Source organism: Astatotilapia calliptera, chromosome 16 (genome assembly GCF_964374335.1).
Source record: "Astatotilapia calliptera chromosome 16, fAstCal68.1, whole genome shotgun sequence".
NCBI classification, from domain to species: Eukaryota; Metazoa; Chordata; class Actinopteri; order Cichliformes; family Cichlidae; genus Astatotilapia; species Astatotilapia calliptera.
The window spans coordinates 12,217,147-12,238,415 of NC_137437.1; the positions used below are offsets into that span (position 1 = coordinate 12,217,147).

The following is a 21,269-nucleotide window of genomic DNA, read 5'->3' on the forward strand; positions in this document are numbered from 1 at the left end:
TTTAGATCTAATATGGGCTTATATCAATATAGCATTTAACTGTATTATGTGTTTGAAAAAAGCAACTTGAACACATGTAAGATTTATAAAATCAAGCTACATATTTAATAATTTTATTGATATTAGATTTTCAAAAACCTGGATCCAATGTGAAGATGCTCTGATGTCCACTGGCTTCATAATTTGACCATAAAATGTATCAAAATCAGTATGTTTTTAATATCATATCCTGACTTTTTGTAGCTGGAAGTTGAGCATCCAAGGCAGAAGAAGGTGAAATTGGGACCTCTGAAACTGGGTCAGAAGATGAAAAAACAGGTGGTTCTAGTAAACCGCAGCAGTATCGAGCTTTCTTGCACCCTAATGCTCAGCACAGATACACCAATTGATCAGAAGGAATGCAGACAGACAACGCAGGCAAGATATGCATAAACAGCAGTCCACTCGAGCAGCACTTCATGTCACCCTCTCTCCCAGGATCTGTGTTTCAGTCCAGAAGGTGAGCTGAAGCTGAAGTCTAGTGGCGGAACATGTAATGTTCAGATCCATTTCTCACCTCATCAGCGCATTCGTCCCTTCATTGCTGAGCTGCAGGCAAAGTGTTTAGGCTTGATCCAACCCCTGCTGACCATCCAAGGCTCTTGCCAGGTACATAAATTTCACTGTGAAACAGATAATCTGTTTCTTTATGTGTCTTGATCAGCATCAGCTTCTAGGAGTAAATTGTCACATAAAATATTTTTTAATAAACCTTTCCTTCAGACTTCCTTTAAAAAAGTTCTGAATATAGACTGTATTACTAATATGAATTAAACTGAATGCCATGATCTTATAACAACGATTACCGTTAACATAATTCACAAAAAACTACCAGGGTGTTGAAGTTCAGCTGGACCAGGACTGCCTTTCCTTTGGAGCTGTGGTCCAGCACTGCCAGGTCAAGAAGAAGATTGTCATGACGAATACTGGCGACAGTAGTGCCAGGTAAGGTTAGACGCTACCAGCAAACAAATCTCCACACAGACACACAGTATTGTATTATTGCAATCAGGTGTCACATGCACAGGATTATATCCTCCTATTTGCTTTTTACTTTTCAATCCACCTTCTTACAGGTTTAACTGGAAAACAGAGGATTTTCCTGCAGAGTTGTCCATTGTGCCATTAAAAGGATTTATCAACCCAGGGATGGAAGTTTCCTTTCAAGTGACGTTTGCCCCTGTGGAGCTGCGTAACGACACAAGATATGAGAATCTGTCCTGCTTGGTGGAGGGTTCCTCCTCACCCATCACCTTTACTGTCACTGGCTCCTGCATCGCCACCTCCACCAGCAGAGAGGTTTGACTGAAGCACCTTTTCAGACAAATACAGTGTTGAGTAATATAGTAAACAAACAAAAAAAACCATCTGATTGATCATTGGATAGTTACTTGTTAAGAGCTATTTCAGGTTAACTGAATGCTTTTGAAGACCAGTGAGGATGAGAATGTGTCATATTTACATGATGCATGTATGTGATCTAACTTTTAAAAACCACTGACTTACACGTGCAAGTGATTATTTGTGCTATTGAGTTAAAAGTGAGAGACTTTGATCTTACCTTTCAGTATTCACATGCAGAGCAGCAGTGCTTTATGTAGTCAGTAAACTAACGAATTCTGTTTCCATTTAATTATTTTAAATAACCACATGGCATAGTTTCAGGTTTCTAATACAAATCTGCTCACTCACATGGGACAGTGTTTCCAGTAACCAGTCAATAAATTCAATAAATTTGAAACCAGATGATGGCACAATAGTAAAGATGACTGTGAGTGTTTCAGATTGTAGGAATGGTTAGAGGTCAACATCAGGCGATGTGAAACATATATAAGAGTTTTTAAAAAATATTACTTGGCTTCAATGAGCTCTGTAACACTAATGTCTACAAGAAGTCTATCTAGAGATTGAGTTGAAGGTAATCTAATTTTTTACCATGACACAGGAATTAATTTCTCATATCAGCAGATGTAGCTCAGATGTGGGAAACTTCAGATGTTTTGACATCAGAAGTTTAAACGTCATACGTCATCTGTTCTTTGTAATGTCAGCGCCTTTGAGCCATCTGTCACTGAACTGTTGCTGCCCTCTCTCTGTGTGCAGGTGGTGAATTTTGTTTGCCCAGTTCGTGGCTCTCACACTCAGACCCTGTCTGTGCTCAACCCCACAAACCAGTGTTGCAGCATCGCACCTGTCATTGAGGGTGAGCACTGGAGTGCAGCACTCTCTGTGAACTTCGAGCCCCACCAGAACACGGCATTCACGATCACCTACCGACCTATGACCATGACTACTTCTGGAAAGAAACATCAGGTAGAGGAGCAGTGCCATTTTAGTGGCACTGAGTTAAATATGAAATGCATGTAGATACGATTGATTGATTAAATGGATTTAATCCCTGAAAATTGTACATTTGTCCTTCCTTTTGCACAGGGATCAGTCTTTTTTGCTTTTCCCGATGGGACAGGCATGCTGTACTCCTTGCAGGGAACTGCTGATCCTCCTAAAGCAGAGGACACTATTATGCACGAGCTGCCGGCAAAAACTAGCCACACTGTGCTGCTCCCTGTGCACAACTGGCTCTCTAGGCAACAGCGGTAAAACACTTAAGACCACATTTACTAATCGGGGTAAAAACACTGAAAGGTGTGGTTATATTTATGGGGAAGTTGCACTGTTTTCTAAGCACAGGCACAGTCAGTTCACTTTAATATGACATGCTGAATCAGCAAGGTTAGCACAAGGTCAAGAGATGATATTCAGCTAATTTACTAACAGGAGAAGTTTGTTAATGGAACCACCAAATATTGTTTATTTATGTGTAATAAAACTTTATTAAGGAAAAAAGTGTTTTTGCAGGTTAATAATGTAATTGCATTGATCAGAACAACCACAAACAACCGCTTCAAACTAACAAACAAATACAAAATAACTGTATTTTGTATTTTGTACATCAAAATAAGATGTACTATTAAGTAAAGCACATATATTAAACTGAAGCATTTATCATTGCTAAAAAAAAATATGCTAAAGTGAAAGTTGTATCAGAGAGACACAGGAGTCAAATTTGTTGAAACATAGACAGGGTTGCACAATTCTGCAATCTGTTCCAGGCTAAATTTAATGTTTCATGGTGTCGCAGTGAACAGTGTAAATACTCCTCAGTAAAACATCCCTGTTTTTAATAATATTGCCTGTTTTTGATGTGTTTGAATTAGTACGTTGGAAATCACTTGACATAAAAGACATTTTTAGTTTTACGCCACTGCTTGATCTGGTTTTCTCACTGTGCCCATTTTCACAAATTCTACTTGGTCTTTACCAGAAAAGAGAAAGCTGTGGTTTGTAGGAACACATTCTTGAAGGGGATGATGATGTTCCCACCGGCTTTAATGCTGAATGGGCCCTGAGACTGGGGGGGCAAGCATAACCCATGTAAGGGAAATATGTATTCTCCACCAACTCCTGAAGACAGGCTGAGCTGGCCTTTCACTTCTCCCAGCTGAGAAGGCTCAAAACAGACGTCCACGCTGGCCTCTGAGCCCACGTGGAAACCCGGAGTTACACTCACACTCTTGTCCACGATAAAGTCTGGGTAATCAGTCTGGAGGAGAGAGACAACACGAGAAAATTTCTGTTTAAAACTGACAGAAAGATACAGACACTGAGTTGTGTGTTGACAAATTATAAAGAACACATAAAAAGGTGTCTTAAGAAGTGATGAAGGCTGACACTGAATGCATATAAAGTCATCCTAGCATGAATGTATACAAAGACAGAAGAGGGCTATTTCTTCTTCTTTGTTTTGTTTTTACCTTACAGAAGTACGTGGTTTTGAAGCGGGCATAGTTGATAAACTTTACAGTGACGGTGTGGCTACGGCCCAGTAAAGCGTTAAAGTGCACAGTTTTCTCTGGTGCTGGAGGCAGAGCTCTGAGAAGCAGATTGTTGAGCAATGTAATGTTAGTGGCCTTTAGTGGCTATCTTTTTGATCTTTAGTATTTTCATTTCTATCTGATGAATAAGAAACCCCAAATAATGTTTCACAAGAATACCATGTTATATATTATTAGGTTTGATGACTTGGAATATGTTGTACACAAAACCTGACTTACTGCTGCAGCCTGGTTTGGAAAAGCATGGTGTTCTCAAAGAGGATGATGTCTGTGCTGCAGCTTAACTTCACATAGTCGCAGACAGCACTGATGCGTAATTCAAGCTCCACCTGAGAGCCGTCGACCACAGAGCAGCAAGGCTCAGGATCTGTTCTTATCACCTGGATAAAAGAATGTGATTTATTAGTGTGAATGCTTGAAAAGCATTCACAGTATTGTTGTTGTAATCTTTATTATTAGTGTGAATGCTTGAAAAGCATTCACAGTATTGTTCTTCTAATCTTTATTATTAGTGTGAATGCTTGAAAAGCATTCACAGTATTGTTGTTGTAATCTTTATTATTATTATTATTATTATTATATTTTATTCTGTATTCCGTACGTTTTTTGTAATCCTACTCCTTCAAAACCGTTCAACTTAGAAAAACCATTCAAACACCGTTAGATTCCTATTCTTTTGGACAACACTGCTTCCATTTTTCATATTTTTAACATTTATATTTTTAATTTTATTCAACTTTATTCAACAAAAATTTATAATGTATTTCAATGGGGAGACCCTTCAAATCCTCATTCAACTTACTCATTTTTAAACTCTTACTACTTCCACATACATTGACATAGAGCCACCATTCAAACTTTAAAACGAAGACAAGACATTCAACTATTCAACTTGCATTTATCTTTTCAATGTCTATTATACTTTTTCTTCAGTTCCAGTTTAAGTTTCATGATGTTTTTTCACCCGTTTCAGAGTTTATAATGGGTGTGTATGGGACGGAATGTTGGGGCTAGAGTGAGAGAGCTCAACTGCTAGAGTGAGAGGAGCAAAAAAATTAATCTTAAAATCTTTTTTAAAACTGCTGCTGTGTCCGCAGCGTTTGCTCTACAGGTATGATTTTACCCTCAAAACGTAGCCATGGCTGTCCTCTTTCATCCAATGTGTTTACTATTGTACTAGGTGTTATGGTTCTTTCATAAATGTCACCAATGCACAGCCTCCTCCCTCCAACTCTTCCATAGACTCTAATGTTAAAATGGCTCAGAAGGTTCGTTTGAAAATCAGAAGAGCATGGTGTCTTTCCACTGTCACCACGTCCATATAATAAACTCCACAGACATGAAAACTGAGAATTTGGTAGACTAGACATTGCTGTCGCTCACAGTGAAAGAATTTTGTCAATATGACTTTTACTTTTCATTTGGGAACGATTTGTTTCGGCCTGACTTTTCTGTTCATTTTAAGCAGCAAAAGTGAGGTGCATGTCTGTGTCCGTGTGTATGGAGCCATTGGGTGCGGTCACTATAGCAACCAGGCTCACACCTGCCTGCTTAACGAGCTCTCTCTGCCACTGTGCCAAGATTCATCTTAAACACTTCTCTTTCAACTGCTGCTGTGTCCACAGTGTTAAAGCCATCATTTTACCCTCAAAACGTCGCCATCGTTGTTCTTTTTCCAACATCTTGTCTTTCAAAGCTCAGAGATGTAAACTTTTTAAACTGTGTGGGTCCAAGTGGAGGGATCACATTTTAGTCATTCAGTGATTCAAAGAATATGACCTTTTAATATTCTTTCAGATGTTTTCTGACTCTAAATGTTCTTTTCTCATTTCTTAGGTTTTTCTAATTTACAATTAAAACATTTTCAGCTTTTTTCCAACTTCTTCTTCTGTGTAACCTTCAGCTTTTAGCAGTTCAGCACTTTTGTTTTCAGGTTAAATTCGTTTTTTTTTTTTGTTTTTTTTTTTAATCTCATTCAATATTTTTAACTCAAAATTCAGCAATTAATTCATTTCAGTGCATACATTCAGATTCAAGCATTCACACTGCAGTTTCTTCAGAAAATGCACTTTCTAGTTATTATTATTATTATTATTATATTTTATTCTGTATTCCGTACGTTTTTTGTAATCCTACTCCTTCAAAACCGTTCAACTTAGAAAAACCATTCCAACACCGTTAGATTCCTATTCTTTTGGACAACACTGCTTCCATTTTTCATATTTTTAACATTTATATTTTTAATTTTATTCAACTTTATTCAACAAAAATTTATAATGTATTTCAATGGGGAGACCCTTCAAATCCTCATTCAACTTACTCATTTTTAAACTCTTACTACTTCCACATACATTGACATAGAGCCACCATTCAAACTTTAAAACGAAGACAAGACATTCAACTATTCAACTTGCATTTATCTTTTCAATATCTATTATACTTTTTCTTCAGTTCCAGTTTAAGTTTCATGATGTTTTTTCACCCGTTTCAGAGTTTATAATGGGTGTGTATGGGACGGAATGTTGGGGCTAGAGTGAGGCAGCTCAACTGCTAGAGTGAGAGGAGCAAAAAAAATAATCTTAAAATCTTTTTTTAAAACTGCTGCTGTGTCCGCAGCGTTTGCTCTACAGGTATGATTTTACCCTCAAAACGTAGCCATGGCTGTCCTCTTTCATCCAATGTGTTTACTATTGTACTAGGTGTTATGGTTCTTTCATAAATGTCACCAATGCACAGCCTCCTCCCTCCAACTCTTCCATAGACTCTAATGTTAAAATGGCTCAGAAGGTTCGTTTGAAAATCAGAAGAGCATGGTGTCTTTCCACTGTCACCACGTCCATATAATAAACTCCACAGACATGAAAACTGAGAATTTGGTAGACTAGACATTGCTGTCGCTCACAGTGAAAGAATTTTGTCAATACGACTTTTACTTTTCATTTGGGAACGATTTGTTTCGGCCTGACTTTTCTGTTCATTTTAAGCAGCAAAAGTGAGGTGCATGTCTGTGTCCGTGTGTATGGAGCCATTGGGTGCGGTCACTATAGCAACCAGGCTCACACCTGCCTGCTTAACGAGCTCTCTCTGCCACTCTGCCAAAATTAATCTTAAGCACTTCTCTTTCAACTGCTGCTGTGTCCACAGTGTTAAAGCCATCATTTTACCCTCAAAACGTCGCCATCGTTGTTCTTTTTCCAACATCTTGTCTTTCAAAGCTCAGAGATGTAAACTTTTTAAACTGTGTGGGTCCAAGTGGAGGGATCACATTTTAGTCATTCAGTGATTCAAAGAATATGACCTTTTAATATTCTTTCAGATGTTTTCTGACTCTAAATGTTCTTTTCTCATTTCTTAGGTTTTTCTAATTTACAATTAAAACATTTTCAGCTTTTTTCCAACTCCTTCTTCTGTGTAACCTTCAGCTTTTAGCAGTTCAGCACCTTTGTTTTCAGGTTAAATTCGGGTTTTTTTTTTGTTTTTTGTTTTTTTATCTCATTCAATATTTTTAACTCAAAATTCAGCAATTAATTCATTTCAGTGCATACATTCAGATTCAAGCATTCACACTGCAGTTTCTTCAGAAAATGCACTTTCTAGTTATTGTGTGGATGCTTTAAGCATCCACACTATTGAGTTCCTGTTTCTCTTTATTCTTTATTGTGTGGATGCCTTAATAGGCATCCACACTATTGAGTTCCTGTTTCTCTTTATTCTTTATTATTCCGGGTGTTTCCGTACACTTTTTGCCGTGGAACTACTCCCACAGTTTTCATCCGATTTTCGCCATTCAAACTTTAAAAAATTCTGCTCTTTCTGCTAATGCCGGCTATGACTTTTGGTGCTCATAACTTCTATACTTTTTGAGATATTGATTTTTTTTTGCAATATTTTTTGCCCATTTCTGCCATATCATCAGTGGCCTCACTGATTTTCCTTGCCGGCTTGACCTGTGTTTTAGCTCAGTGAGATGAGCATCCGTTCTCAGACTGGGTGGCCCGGGTTCAAATCCCGCTTATGGCAACATTTCTTTCAGTCAATACTTAAACTTTTTTTTAACTCTTTTCAACACAAATTTAAGCTTTTTCACCCCTTTTCAGCACAATTTTGAGTTTTTTCACCACTTATCCTCTTTTCAGCAGAATTCTTCTGATTGAAGTCTTTTCAGCAAAATTTTGAGTTTTTTCTGCTGTTTTCAGCACAAATACCAGCTTTTTCAGCTGTTTTCAGCAAAAACCTCTTTTCAGCAGAATTCTGCTCATTCAACTCTTTTCAGCAGAATTCTGCTCATTCAACTCTTTTCAGCAAAATTTTCAGTTTTTTCTGCTGTTTTCAGAAAAAAACATTTTTCAGTTAAATTCTGCTGATTGAACTCTTTTCAGAAGAAATTTTGCTGATTGAACCCTTTTCAGCAAAATATTCAGAGTTTTCACCTCTTTTCTGCCCAAATTCTGCTTATTCACCTCTTCTGAAACATTTTCAGCCTTTCCACCTCTTATCAGCACAATTCTCAGCCTCTTCTGCTCATTTCAGCACAATTGTCAGTCTCTCCACCTCTATTTGTGAGAATGACTGTGGCGCAGTGAGATGAGAACCTCCCTTGAGTACCAGCAGGGCCAGGTTCGAATCCCGCTCCGGGCAATATTTTTTTTTTTTTCAACTTTTTCAGCTTTTTTCAGCAGACATCCTCAGCGTAAAGGCATCCACACAGCATTTTCGCAGGAAATGCAAATTTTTCTAGTTGTGTGGATGCTTTAAGCATCCACACTATTGAGTTCCTGTTTCTCTTTATTCTTTATTATTGTGTGGATGCTTTAAGCATCCACACTATAGAGTTCCTGTTTCTCTTTATTCTTTATTATTATTGTGTGGATGCTTTAAGCATCCACACTATTGAGTTCCTGTTTCTCTTTATTCTTTATTATTATTATTATTCCGGGTGTTTCCGTACACTTTTCGCCGTTTAACTACTTCCACAATTTTTGTGCTATTTTCACCGTTCAAACTTTAAACTATTCAGCTATTTTTGCTAATTCCTGCTACGATTTTTGCTATTTTTAACTATTATACTTTTTAAAATATTAAGCTTTTTTCCTTTAATTTGTCCCATTGAAATGAATGGGAAACTTCTGCAATTCTGCTAAATTTTGCCTGTTTTTGAAACTTAACTACTTCCTCATATTTTCACCTAGAACAACCATTCAAATTTTAAAATGTTCACAAATTATTTGGCTATTCAGGTATGATTCAGCTTTTTCAAATCTTCTACTGTTTTACTTTTATGCCTCTTAAAGTTTTGAGTTGCAAAATTGTGATTTTTCACAAAATACATGTGTTGTTATGGTTGCTATGCTCTTGGCTTCCAGTGTGCCACTGAAGGTTTTGCAATTTTCACTTCATGTCCGAACAACTTCCTGCTACTTGCTCAATTTTCACTCAACTTCCACAAATTATACATCAAAACGTAGGTATTTTTGCTGGCTTTCAGAAAATGTCACCATCATTGTTGTGGGATTTATAGAATTTTTGCAAATCTCCTCAGACTAACACAAGGTCAGAAAACTCTCCATATAAAGTGAATGGAGAGCTTGTTCAAAATCACCGCTGGATTTCTGTAATGAGAGGCATATTCGAATCGTCATATCTCCTTAACGAAGCAAAGTTAAGACATGAGGCTTGTCCCCGAATATCTTCAGACACCCCTGACGCTCACAATTCAAGAATTTCTTTCTCACCTATTACCGTTCTGAAATGAGTTGGACTTGTTTGAGGGTAGGAAATTCGTCCTTCGCTCAGATTTCTTCAGATTTCAAACTGTGGAAATGAACCACTTTTTTCTCTCGTCATAACTTTTTGTTGGATTTCCACAGAGACCTGAAAATTTCCATGATTGTTCACCAAAGCCTGCTGTCTCTTACGGTGAAAGAATGATATCGATACTCCAAATAGATTTCGAGTTAGAAAGCGTTGTTTGAGGGCAAGTCAAGGCAGTTTTTGCTTCGCTCTACTCAGTTATGGTGCATTACAAGTCAAATATCTTTAATAATTCATATTTTAATGATAAATTGTAAACACTGGAAGATTCCCCCATCACTTCTGAACAAAACGGTGTAAGAATGACCGCTCTAGCCCCTACGGTTTGGAAATTATGGTCATTTGTTTGAGGGGAGTCCTCACTATGAGAAATAGGCTGCAATAATCCTGTGCCTCTCTGTGCTGCGTGTGTAAAAAGAGGCACATGTTTTGGCGGGAAAAAGTACACAGGCTCTCTGATTGGTGGATTCAAATTCAGCAGCTCCCAGGCTGACCTAGAAACTTACTTCTCTCTCCCTGTGCATTTTTTTGCTGATTTTTTCATTTAACAAGTATATTTGAGGGACCCTCAGCATGTTCAGCATTTTTTCAGCTGTCCATTTTGCTTTTCCAATTTTTCTGTTTAACTTATTACTATTGTGCTAAATAATACTATTTCTGCTATTTTATAAGATTTGTGCCTAATATAGTATTTCTGCTAAATTACAATATTTCTGCTTTTTATACTATTTGTGCTAAAACATAGTATTTCTACTAAATGTAGTATTTATGCTTAATCATACTATTTCTGCTTTTTATGGGATTTGTGCCTAATATAGTATTTCTGCTTTTTATAGGATTTTTGCTGAAACATAGTATTTCTACTAAATGTAGTGTTTATGCTTAATCATCCTATTTCTGCTTTTTATAGGATTTGTGCTTAATATAGTATTTCTGCTAAATTATAGTATTTCTGCTTTTTATAGTATTTGTGCTAAAACATAGTATTTCTACTAAATGTAGTATTTATGCTTAATCATAGTATTTCTATATATTTCTGCCAGGTCCCCAGGCAGCCAATCCTCTGTGAGGACTGAGAAATTCAAATTTTCAAATCAGGGCCTGCACGGCTTCCCAGCCAATCATATATGTGTCCTGAGGCATTCAAATTTGCATATTGGGGCCTTCATGGCTTCTAAGCCAGCCAATCATATCTGAGGGCTGAGGAATTCAAATCCACAAATCAGGGCCTGCACGGCTTCCCAGCCAGCCAATCATATATGTGGTCTCAGGCATTCATATTTGCATATTGGGGAATTCGTGGCTTCTAAGTCAACAAGTCATCCATGTCATATATCTCTAAAAATTCACATTTTAATGATAAATTGTTAACACTGGAAGATTCCCCCATCTCTTCTGAACCAAACAGTGTAAGAATGACCGCTCTAGCCCCTACGGTTAGGAAATTATGGTCATTTGTTTGAGGGGAGTCCTCACTATGAGAAATAGGCTGCAATAATCCTGTGCCTCTCTGTGCTGCTGCGTGTGTAAAAAGATGCACCTGTTTTGGCGGGAAAACGTAAACAGCCACTCTGATTGGTGGATTTAAATTCGGCAGCTCTCTCCCTCTGTGTCTGTCTGTGTGTGTGTGTGTGTGTGTGTGTGTGTGTGTGTGTGTGTGTGTGTGTGTGTGTGTGTGTTTAGTGGGAGAGAGAGGACCCTGCCCTTATTTGGCAGCATGTCATTGTAGGATTTAAATTGAATATAGTTAGACTGATTGACTGGATTAGAGCCTGTGTTTGTGTGTCCCTCTCTGCATTTCTGTTTCAATATGCCTCCATATTTGTAATTTTGTAAGTTATTGCTATTCTGCTAAATCATAGTATTTCTGGTACTTTTTGGTACTTGTGCTAAATACAGTATTTCTGCTAAATTATAGTATTTCTGCTTTATTATACTATTTGTGCTAAAACATAGTATTTCTACTAAATGTAGTATTTCTGCTTTTTATACTATTTGTGCTAAATTATAATATTTCTGCTTTTTATACTATTTGTGCTAAATTATAATATTTCTGCTTTTTATACTATTTGTGCTAAAACATAGTATTTCTACTAAATGTAGTATTTCTGCTTTTTATACTATTTGTGCTAAATTATAATATTTCTGCTTTTTATACTATTTGTGCTAAATTATAATATTTCTGCTTTTTATACTATTTGTGCTAAATTATAATATTTCTGCTTTTTATACTATTTGTGCTAAATTATAATATTTCTGCTTTTTATACTATTTGTGCTAAAACATAGTATTTCTACTAAATGTAGTATTTCTGCTTTTTATACTATTTGTGCTAAATTATAATATTTCTGCTTTTTATACTATTTGTGCTAAATTATAATATTTCTGCTTTTTATACTATTTGTGCTAAAACATAGTATTTCTACTAAATGTAGTATTTCTGCTTTTTATACTATTTGTGCTAAATTATAATATTTCTGCTTTTTATACTATTTGTGCTAAATTATAATATTTCTGCTTTTTATACTATTTGTGCTAAATTATAATATTTCTGCTTTTTATAGTATTTGTGCTAAAACATAGTATTTCTACTAAATGTAGTATTTATGCTTAATCATAGTATTTCTATATATATCTGCCAGGTCCCCAGGCAGCCAATCCTCTGTGAGGACTGAGAAATTCAAATTTTCAAATCAGGGCCTGCACGGCTTCCCAGCCAATCATATATGTGTCCTGAGGCATTCAAATTTGCATATTGGGGCCTTCATGGCTTCTAAGCCAGCCAATCATATCTGAGGGCTGAGGAATTCAAATCCACAAATCAGGGCCTGCACAGCTTCCCAGCCAGCCAATCATGTATGTGGGCTCCAGGTATTTAAATTTGCATATTGGGGAATTCGTGGCTTCTAAGTCAACAAGTCATCCATGTCATATATCTCTAAAAATTCATATTTTAATGATAAATTGTCAACACTTGAAGATTCCCCCATCTCTTCTGAACAAAACGGTGTAAGAATGACCGCTCTAGCCCCTATGGTTAGGAAATTATGGTCATTTGTTTGAGGGGAATCCTCACTATGTGAAATAAACTGAAAGAAGCAGGTCTATGTCTCTGTGCTGCGTGTGTAAAAAGATGCACCTTTTTTGGCGGGAAAACGTAAACAGCCTCTCTGATTGGTGGATTCAAATTCAGCAGCTCCCAGGCTGACCTAGAAACTTAGTCCTCTCTCCCTGTGTGTGTGTGTGTGTGTGTGTGTGTGTGTGTGTGTGTGTGTGTGTGTGTGTGTGTGTGTGTGTGTGTGTGTGTTTGTGTTTGTGTGTGTGTTTAGTGGGAGAGAGAGGACCCTGCCCTTATTTGACAGCATGTCATTGTAGGATTTAAATTGAACATAGTTAGACTGGTTGACTGGATTAGAGCCTGTGTTTGTGTGTCCCTCTGTGCATTTGTGTTTCAATAAGTTATTACTATTCTGCTAAATCATAGTATTTCTGGTACTTTTCGGTACTTGTGCTAAATACAGTATTTCTGCTAAATCATACTATTTCTGCTTTTCATAGGATTTATGCCTAATATAGTATTTCTGCTAAATTATAGTATTTCTGCTTTTTATAGGATTTGTGCCTAACATAGTATTTCTGCTAAATTATAGTATTTCTGCTTTTTATAGGATTTGTGCTTAACATAGTATTTCTGCTAAATTATAGTATTTCTGCTTTTTATACTATTTGTTCTAAATTATAGTATTTCTGCTTTTTATAGGATTTGTGCTTAATATAGTATTTCTGCTAAATTATAGTTTTTCTTCTTTTTATAATATTTGTGCTAAAACATAGTATTTCTACTAAATGTAGTATTTATGCTTAATAATAGTATTTCTATATATTTCTGCCAGGTCCCCAGGCAGCCAATCCTCTGTGAGGACTGAGACATTCAAATTTTCAAATCAGGGCCTGCACAGTTTCCCAGCCAATCAAATAAGTGTCCTGAGGCATTCAAATTTGCATATTGGGGCCTTCGTGGCTTCTAAGCCAGCCAATCATATCTGAGGGCTGAGGAATTCAAACCCACAAATCAGGGCCTGCACGGCTTCCCAGCCAGCCAATCACATATGTGGTCTCAGGCATTCAAATTTGCATATTGGGGAATTCGTGGCTTCTAAGTCAACAAGTCATCCATGTCATATATCTCTAAAAATTCATATTTTAATATTAAATTGTCAACACTTGAAGATTCCCCCATCTCTTCTGAACAAAACGGTGTAAGAATGACCGTTCTAGCCCCTACGGTTTGGAAATTATGGTCATTTGTTTGAGGGGAGTCCTCACTATGAGAAATAGGCTGCAATAATCCTGTGCCTCTCTCTGCTGCGTGTGTAAAAAGATGCACCTGTTTTGGCGGGAAAAAGTACACAGGCTCTCTGATTGGTGGATTCAAATTCAGCAGCTCCCAGGCTGACCTAGAAACTTACTTCTCTCTCCCTGTGTGTGTGTGTGTGTGTGTGTGTGTGTGTGTGTGTGTGTGTGTGTGTGTGTGTGTGTGACAGAGAGAGAGAGAGAGAGAGAGAGAGAGAGAGAGAAAGGCTTTTAATGGGATGATCTCATTCTAAGATTTAAATTCAATATATTTAGACTGGTTGACTGAATTGGATCTTGTGTGTGGGTCTCTCTGTGCATGTGTGTTTCCTCATGTGTACATATTTGTGATTGTGTGGCTGTAATAAATTTTTTTGCAGATTTTTGTCATTTAACAAGTATATTTGAGGGACCCTCAGCATGTTCAGCATTTTTTCAGCTGTCCATTTTGCTTTTCCAATTTTTCTGTTTAACTTATTACTATTGTGCTAAATCATACTATTTCTGCTATTTTATAAGATTTGTGCTTAATATGCTATTTCTGCTTTTTATAGGATTTGTGCTTAATATAGTATTTCTGCTAAATTATAGTATTTCTGCCATATTATAATATTTGTGCTAAAACATAGTCTCAATTTAAAATTACAATATTCATAGTTCATCACAGTGTCTCTGGTAAATCACAATATTTCTGCTCTGTTGTACTATTTTTCTAAATCATAGTGTTTCTGTAATGTTTAAGTATTTTTGGCTAAATATATTCTTTCTGTTATCTTATACTATTTCTCCTAAATTCTTGTATTTTTGAGAAGTTATCATGTTTCTGGTAAGTTACAATATTTCTGCTAAATTCTGCTATGCTATTGTATTTCTGCCAAGTATTATGTTTCCTCTAAGATATTGCAGTTCTGCTAAGTTATTCCATTTTAGCAAACTTCTTTTGCTTCTGCAAAGTTTTTACAATTTCTGCAACTTTTCAGCTTTTTCAGCTAGTTTTTGCATACAGCTTCAGCTTTAAGCATCCACACTGCATTTTCGCAGGAAATGCAAATTTTTCTAGTTATTATTATTATTGTGTGGATGCTTTAAGCATCCACACTATTGAGTTCCTGTTTCTCTTTATTCTTTATTATTATTATTATTCTAGTTGCTTCCGTACACTTTTCGCCGTTAAACTACTTCCACAATTTTCAGCCGATTTTCACCGTTCAAATTTTAAACTATTCAGCTATTTTTGCTAATTCCTGCTATGATTTTTGCTATTTTTAACTATTATACTTTTTAAAATATTCCACTTTTTTCCTTTAATTTGTCCCATTGAAATGAATGGGAAACTTCAGCAATTCTGCTAAAATTTGCTTGTTTTTGAAACTTAACTACTTCCTCATATTTTCACCTAGAACAACCATTCAAACTTTAAAATGTTCACAAATTATTGGGCTATTCAGGTATGATTCAGCTTTTTCAAATCTTTTACTGTTTTACTTTTATGCCTCTTAAAGTTTTGAGTTGCAAAATTGTGATTTTTCACAAAATACATGCGTTGTTATGGTTGCTATGCTCTTGGCTTCCAGTGTGCCACTGAAGGTTTTGCAATTTTCACTTCATGTCCGAACAACTTCCTGCTACTTGCTCAATTTTCACTCAACTTCCACAAATTATACATCAAAACGTAGGTATTTTTGCTGGCTTTCAGAAAATGTCACCATCATTGTTGTGGGATTTATAGAATTTTTGCAAATCTCCTCAGACTAACACAAGGTCAGAAAACTCTCCATATAAAGTGAATGGAGATCTTGTTCAAAATCACCGCTGGATTTCTGTAATGAGAGGCATATTCGAATCGTCATATCTCCTTAACGAAGCAAAGTTAAGACATGAGGCTTGTCCCCGAATATCTTCAGACACCCCTGACGCTCACAATTCAAGAATTTCTTTCTCACCTATTACCGTTCTGAAATGAGTTGGACTTGTTTGAGGGTAGGAAATTCGTCCTTCGCTCAGATTTCTTCAGATTTCAAAGTCTGGAAATGAACCACTTTTTTCTCTCGTCATAACTTTTTGTTGGATTTCCACAGAGACCTGAAAATTTCCATGATTGTTCACCAAAGCCTGCTGTCTCTTACGGTGAAAGAATGATATCGATACTCCAAATAGATTTCAAGTTACAAAGCGTTGTTTGAGGGCAAGTCAAGGCAGTTTTTGCTTCGCTCTACTCAGTTATGGTGCATTAGAAGTCAAATATCTTTAATAATTCATATTTTAATGATAAATTGTAAACACTGGAAGATTCCCCCATGTCTTCTGAACAAAACGGTGTAAGAATGACCGTTCTAGCCCCTACGGTTAGGAAATTATGGTCATTTGTTTGAGGGGAGTTGTCACTATGAGAAATAGACTGCAATAATCCTGTGCCTCTCTCTGCTGCGTGTGTAAAAAGATGCACCTTTTTTGGCGGGAAAACGTAAACAGCCACTCTGATTGGTGGATTTAAATTCGGCAGCTCTCTCCCTCTGTGTCTGTCTGTGTGTGTGTGTGTGTGTGTGTGTGTGTGTGTGTGTGTGTGTGTGTGTGTGTGTGTGTGTGTGTGTGTTTAGTGGGAGAGAGAGGACCCTGCCCTTATTTGGCAGCATGTCATTGTAGGATTTAAATTGAATATAGTTAGACTGATTGACTGGATTAGAGCCTGTGTTTGTGTGTCCCTCTCTGCATTTCTGTTTCAATATGCCTCCATATTTGTAATTTTGTAAGTTATTGCTATTCTGCTAAATCATAGTATTTCTGGTACTTTTCGGTACTTGTGCTAAATACAGTATTTCTGCTAAATTATAGTATTTCTGCTTTATTATACTATTTGTGCTAAAACATAGTATTTCTACTAAATGTAGTATTTCTGCTTTTTATACTATTTGTGCTAAATTATAATATTTCTGCTTTTTATACTATTTGTGCTAAATTATAATATTTCTGCTTTTTATTCTATTTGTGCTAAAACATAGTATTTCTACTAAATGTAGTATTTCTGCTTTTTATACTATTTGTGCTAAATTATAATATTTCTGCTTTTTATACTATTTGTGCTAAATTATAATATTTCTGCTTTTTATACTATTTGTGCTAAATTATAATATTTCTGCTTTTTATACTATTTGTGCTAAAACATAGTATTTCTACTAAATGTAGTATTTATGCTTAATCATACTATTTCTGCTTTTTATAGGATTTGTGCCTAATATAGTATTTCTGCTTTTTATAGGATTTGTGCTAAAACATAGTATTTCTACTAAATGTAGTATTTATGCTTAATCATAGTATTTCTATATATTTCTGCCATGTCCCCAGGCAGCCAATCCTCTGTGAGGACTTAGACATTCAAATTTTCAAATCAGGGCCTGCACGGTTTCCCAGCCAATCATATATGTGTCCTGAGGCATTCAAATTTGCATATTGGGGCCTTCATGGCTTCTAAGCCAGCCAATCATATCTGAGGGCTGAGGAATTCAAATCCACAAATCAGGGCCTGCACAGCTTCCCAGCCAGCCAATCATGTATGTGGGCTCCAGGTATTCAAATTTGCATATTGGGGAATTCGTGGCTTCTAAGTCAACAAGTCATCCATGTCGTATATCTCTAAAAATTCACATTTTAATGATAAATTGTTAACACTGGAAGATTCCCCCATCTCTTCTGAACAAAACGGTGTAAGAATGACCGCTCTAGCCCCTACGGTTAGGAAATTATGGTCATTTGTTTGAGGGGAGTCCTCACTATGAGAAATAGGCTGCAATAATCTTGTGCCTCTCTCTGCTGCGTGTGTAAAAAGATGCACCTGTTTTGGCGGGAAAAAGTACACAGGCTCTCTGATTGGTGGATTCAAATTCAGCAGCTCCCAGGCTGACCTAGAGACTTACTTCTCTCTCCCTGTGCATTTTTATGCTGATTTTTTCATTTAACAAGTATATTTGAGGGACCCTCAGCATGTTCAGCATTTTTTCAGCTGTCCATTTTGCTTTTCCAATTTTTCTGTTTAACTTATTGCTATTGTGCTAAATCATACTGTTTCTGCTATTTCATAAGATTTGTGCTTAATATAGTATTTCTGCTTTTAATAGGATTTTTGCTTAATATACTATTTCTGCTTTTTATAGAATTTGTGCTTAATATAGTATTTCTGCTTTTTATATGATTTGTGCTTAATATGGTATTTCTGCTAAATTATAGTATTTCTGCTTTTTATAGGATTTGTGCTAAAACATAGTATTTCTACTAAATGTAGTATTTATGCTTAATCATAGTATTTCTACATATTTCTGCCTGGTCCCCAGGCAGCCAATCCTCTGTGAGGACTTAGACATTCAAATTTTCAAATCAGGTCCTGCACGGTTTCCCAGCCAATCATATATGTGTCCTGAGGCATTCAAATTTGCATATTGGGGACTTCCTGGCTTCTAAGCCAGCCAATCATATCTGAGGGCTGAGGAATTCAAATCCACAAATCAGGGCCTGCACAGCTTCCCAGCCAGCCAATCATGTATGTGGGCTCCAGGTATTCAAATTTGCATATTGGGGAATTCGTGGCTTCTAAGTCAACAAGTCATCCGTGTCATATATCTCTAAAAATTCATATTTTAATGATAAATTGTCAACACTTGAAGATTCCCCCATCTCTTCTGAACAAAACGGTGTAAGAATGACCGTTCTAGCTCCTACGGTTAGGAAATTATGGTCATTTGTTTGAGGGGAGTCATCATTATGAGAAATAGACTGCAATGATCCTGTGTCTCTCTGTGCTGCTGCGTGTGTAAAAAGGATGCACCTGTTTTGGAGGGAAAGAGTGCACAGGCTCTCTGATTGGTGGATTCAAATTCAGCAGCTCCCAGGCTGACCTAGAAACTCACTTTTCTCTCCCTGTGTGTGTGTGTGTGTGTGTGTGTGTGTGTGTGTGTGTGTGTGTGTGTGTGTGTGTGTGACAGAGAGAGAGAAAGGCTTTTAATGGGATGATCTCATTCTAAGATTCAAATTCAATATATTTAGACTGGTTGACTGAATTGGATCTTGTGTGTGTGTCTCTCTGTGCATGTGTGTTTTCTTATGTGTACATATTTGTGATTGTGTGGCTGTTATAGATTTTTTTGCTGATTTTTTTCATTTAACAAGTATAGTTGAGGGACCTTCAGCATGTTCATCATTTTTTCAGCTGTCCATTTTTGGTTTTCCAATTTTTCTGTTTAAGTTATTACTATTGTGCTAAATCATACCATTTCTGCTATTTTATAAGATTTGTGCCAAATACCGTATTTCTGCCAAATATAGTATTTCTGATTAATTATAGTTTTTTCTACCAAATCATAGTACAGTATTTCTGCTTTTTATAGGGTTTGTGCTTAATAAAGTATTTCTGCTAAATTATAGTATTTCTGCTTTTTATAGTATTTGTGCTAAATTATAGTATTTCTGCCAAATTATAATATTTGTGGTAAAACATAGTCTTAATTTAAAATTACAATATTCATAGTTCATCACAGTGTCTCTGGTAAATCACAATATTTCTGCTCTGTTGTATTATTTTTCTAAATCATAGTGTTTCTGTAATGTTTAAGTATTTTTGGCTAAATATATTCTTTCTGTTATCTTATACTATTTCTCCTAAATTCTTGTATTTTTGAGAAGTTATCATGTTTCTGGTAAGTTACAATATTTCTGCTAAATTCTGCTATGCTATTGTATTTCTGCCAAGTATTATGTTTCCTCTAAGATATTGCAGTTCTGCTAAGTTATTCCATTTTAGCAAACTTCTTTTGCTTCTGCAAAGTTTTTACAATTTCTGCAACTTTTCAGCTTTTTCAGCTAGTTTTTGCATACAGCTTCAGCTTTAAGCATCCACACTGCATTTTCGCAGGAAATGCAAATTTTTCTAGTTATTATTATTATTCTGGGTGTTTCCGTACACTTTTCGCCGTTAAACTACTTCCACAATTTTCAGCCGATTTTCACCGTTCAAATTTTAAACTATTCAACTATTTTTGCTAATTTCTGCTATGATTTTTGCTATTTTTAACTATTATACTTTTTAAAATATTCCACTTTTTTCCTTTAATTTGTCCCATTGAAATGAATGGAAATCTTCCAAAATTCTGCTAAATTTTGCTTGTTTTTGAAACTTAACTACTTCCTCATACTTTCACCTAGAACAACCATTCAAACTTTAAAATGTTCACAAATTATTGGGCTATTCAGGTATGATTCAGCTTTTTCAAATCTTTTACTGTTTTACTTTTATGCCTCTTAAAGTTTTGAGTTGCAAAATTGTGATTTTTCACAAAATACATGCGTTGTTATGGTTGCTATGCTCTTGGCTTCCAGTGTGTCACTGAAGCTTTTGCAGTCTTCTCTTCATGTCCGAACAACTTCCTGCTACTTGCTCAATTTTCACTCAACTTCCACAAATTATACATCAAAACGTAGGCATTTTTGCTGGCTTTCAGAAAATGTCACTATCATTGTTGTGGTATTCATAGAACTTTAGCAAATCTCCTCAGACTAACACAAGGTCAGAAAACTGTCCATATAAAGTCAATGGAGAGCTTGTTCAAAATCACCGCTGCATTTCTGTAATGAGAGGCATATTCGAATCGTCATATCTCCTTAACGAAGCAAAGTTAAGACATGAGGCTTGTCCCGGTATATCTTCAGACACTCCTGACGCTCACAATTCAAGAATTTCTTTCTCACCTATTACCGTTCTGAAATGAGTTGGACTTGTTTGAGGGTAGGAAATTCGTCCTTCGCTCAGATTTCTTCAGATTTCAAAGTCTGGAAATGAACCACTTTTTTCTCTCGTCATAACTTTTTGTTGGATTTCCACAGAGACCTGAAAATTTCCATGACTGTTCACCAAAGCCTGCTGTCTCTTACGGTGAAAGAATGATATCGATACTCCAAATAGATTTCGAGTTACAAAGCGTTGTTTGAGGGGAAGTCAAGACAGTTTTTGCTTCGCTCTACTCAGTTATGGTGCATTAGAAGTCAAATATCTTTAATAATTCATATTGTAATGATAAATTGTAAACACTGGAAGATTCCCCCATCTCTTCTGAACAAAACGGTGTAAGAATGACCGCTCTAGCCCCTACGGTTAGGAAATTATGGTCATTTGTTTGAGGGGAGTCG

The 21,269-nt window shown here is 36.2% G+C and overlaps 1 protein-coding gene across 1 annotated transcript; it reads left to right on the forward strand.

The window, feature by feature from the left end:
• Window positions 1-535: 535 nt before the first annotated feature.
• Window positions 536-3,221, forward strand: LOC113007988 (hydrocephalus-inducing protein homolog). Its single transcript, XM_080291007.1, has 5 exons — window positions 536-648; window positions 875-984; window positions 1,116-1,338; window positions 2,143-2,352; window positions 2,473-3,221. Exons 2-5 carry the CDS (start codon window positions 956-958, stop codon window positions 2,638-2,640), a joined length of 630 nt encoding a protein of 209 aa, XP_080147133.1. The 5' UTR covers window positions 536-648; window positions 875-955; the 3' UTR covers window positions 2,641-3,221.
• Window positions 3,222-21,269: the final 18,048 nt, after the last annotated feature.

Excerpts from the sequence above, each read along its gene's own strand:
- LOC113007988 (XM_080291007.1), top strand. The coding sequence starts at position 956 with ATGACGAATACTGGCGACAGTAGTGCCAG. Across the intron at positions 985-1,115 it reads ACTGGCGACAGTAGTGCCAG|GTTTAACTGGAAAACAGAGG; the intron begins GTAAGGTTAGAC and ends ACCTTCTTACAG. Across the intron at positions 1,339-2,142 it reads CCACCTCCACCAGCAGAGAG|GTGGTGAATTTTGTTTGCCC; the intron begins GTTTGACTGAAG and ends CTCTGTGTGCAG.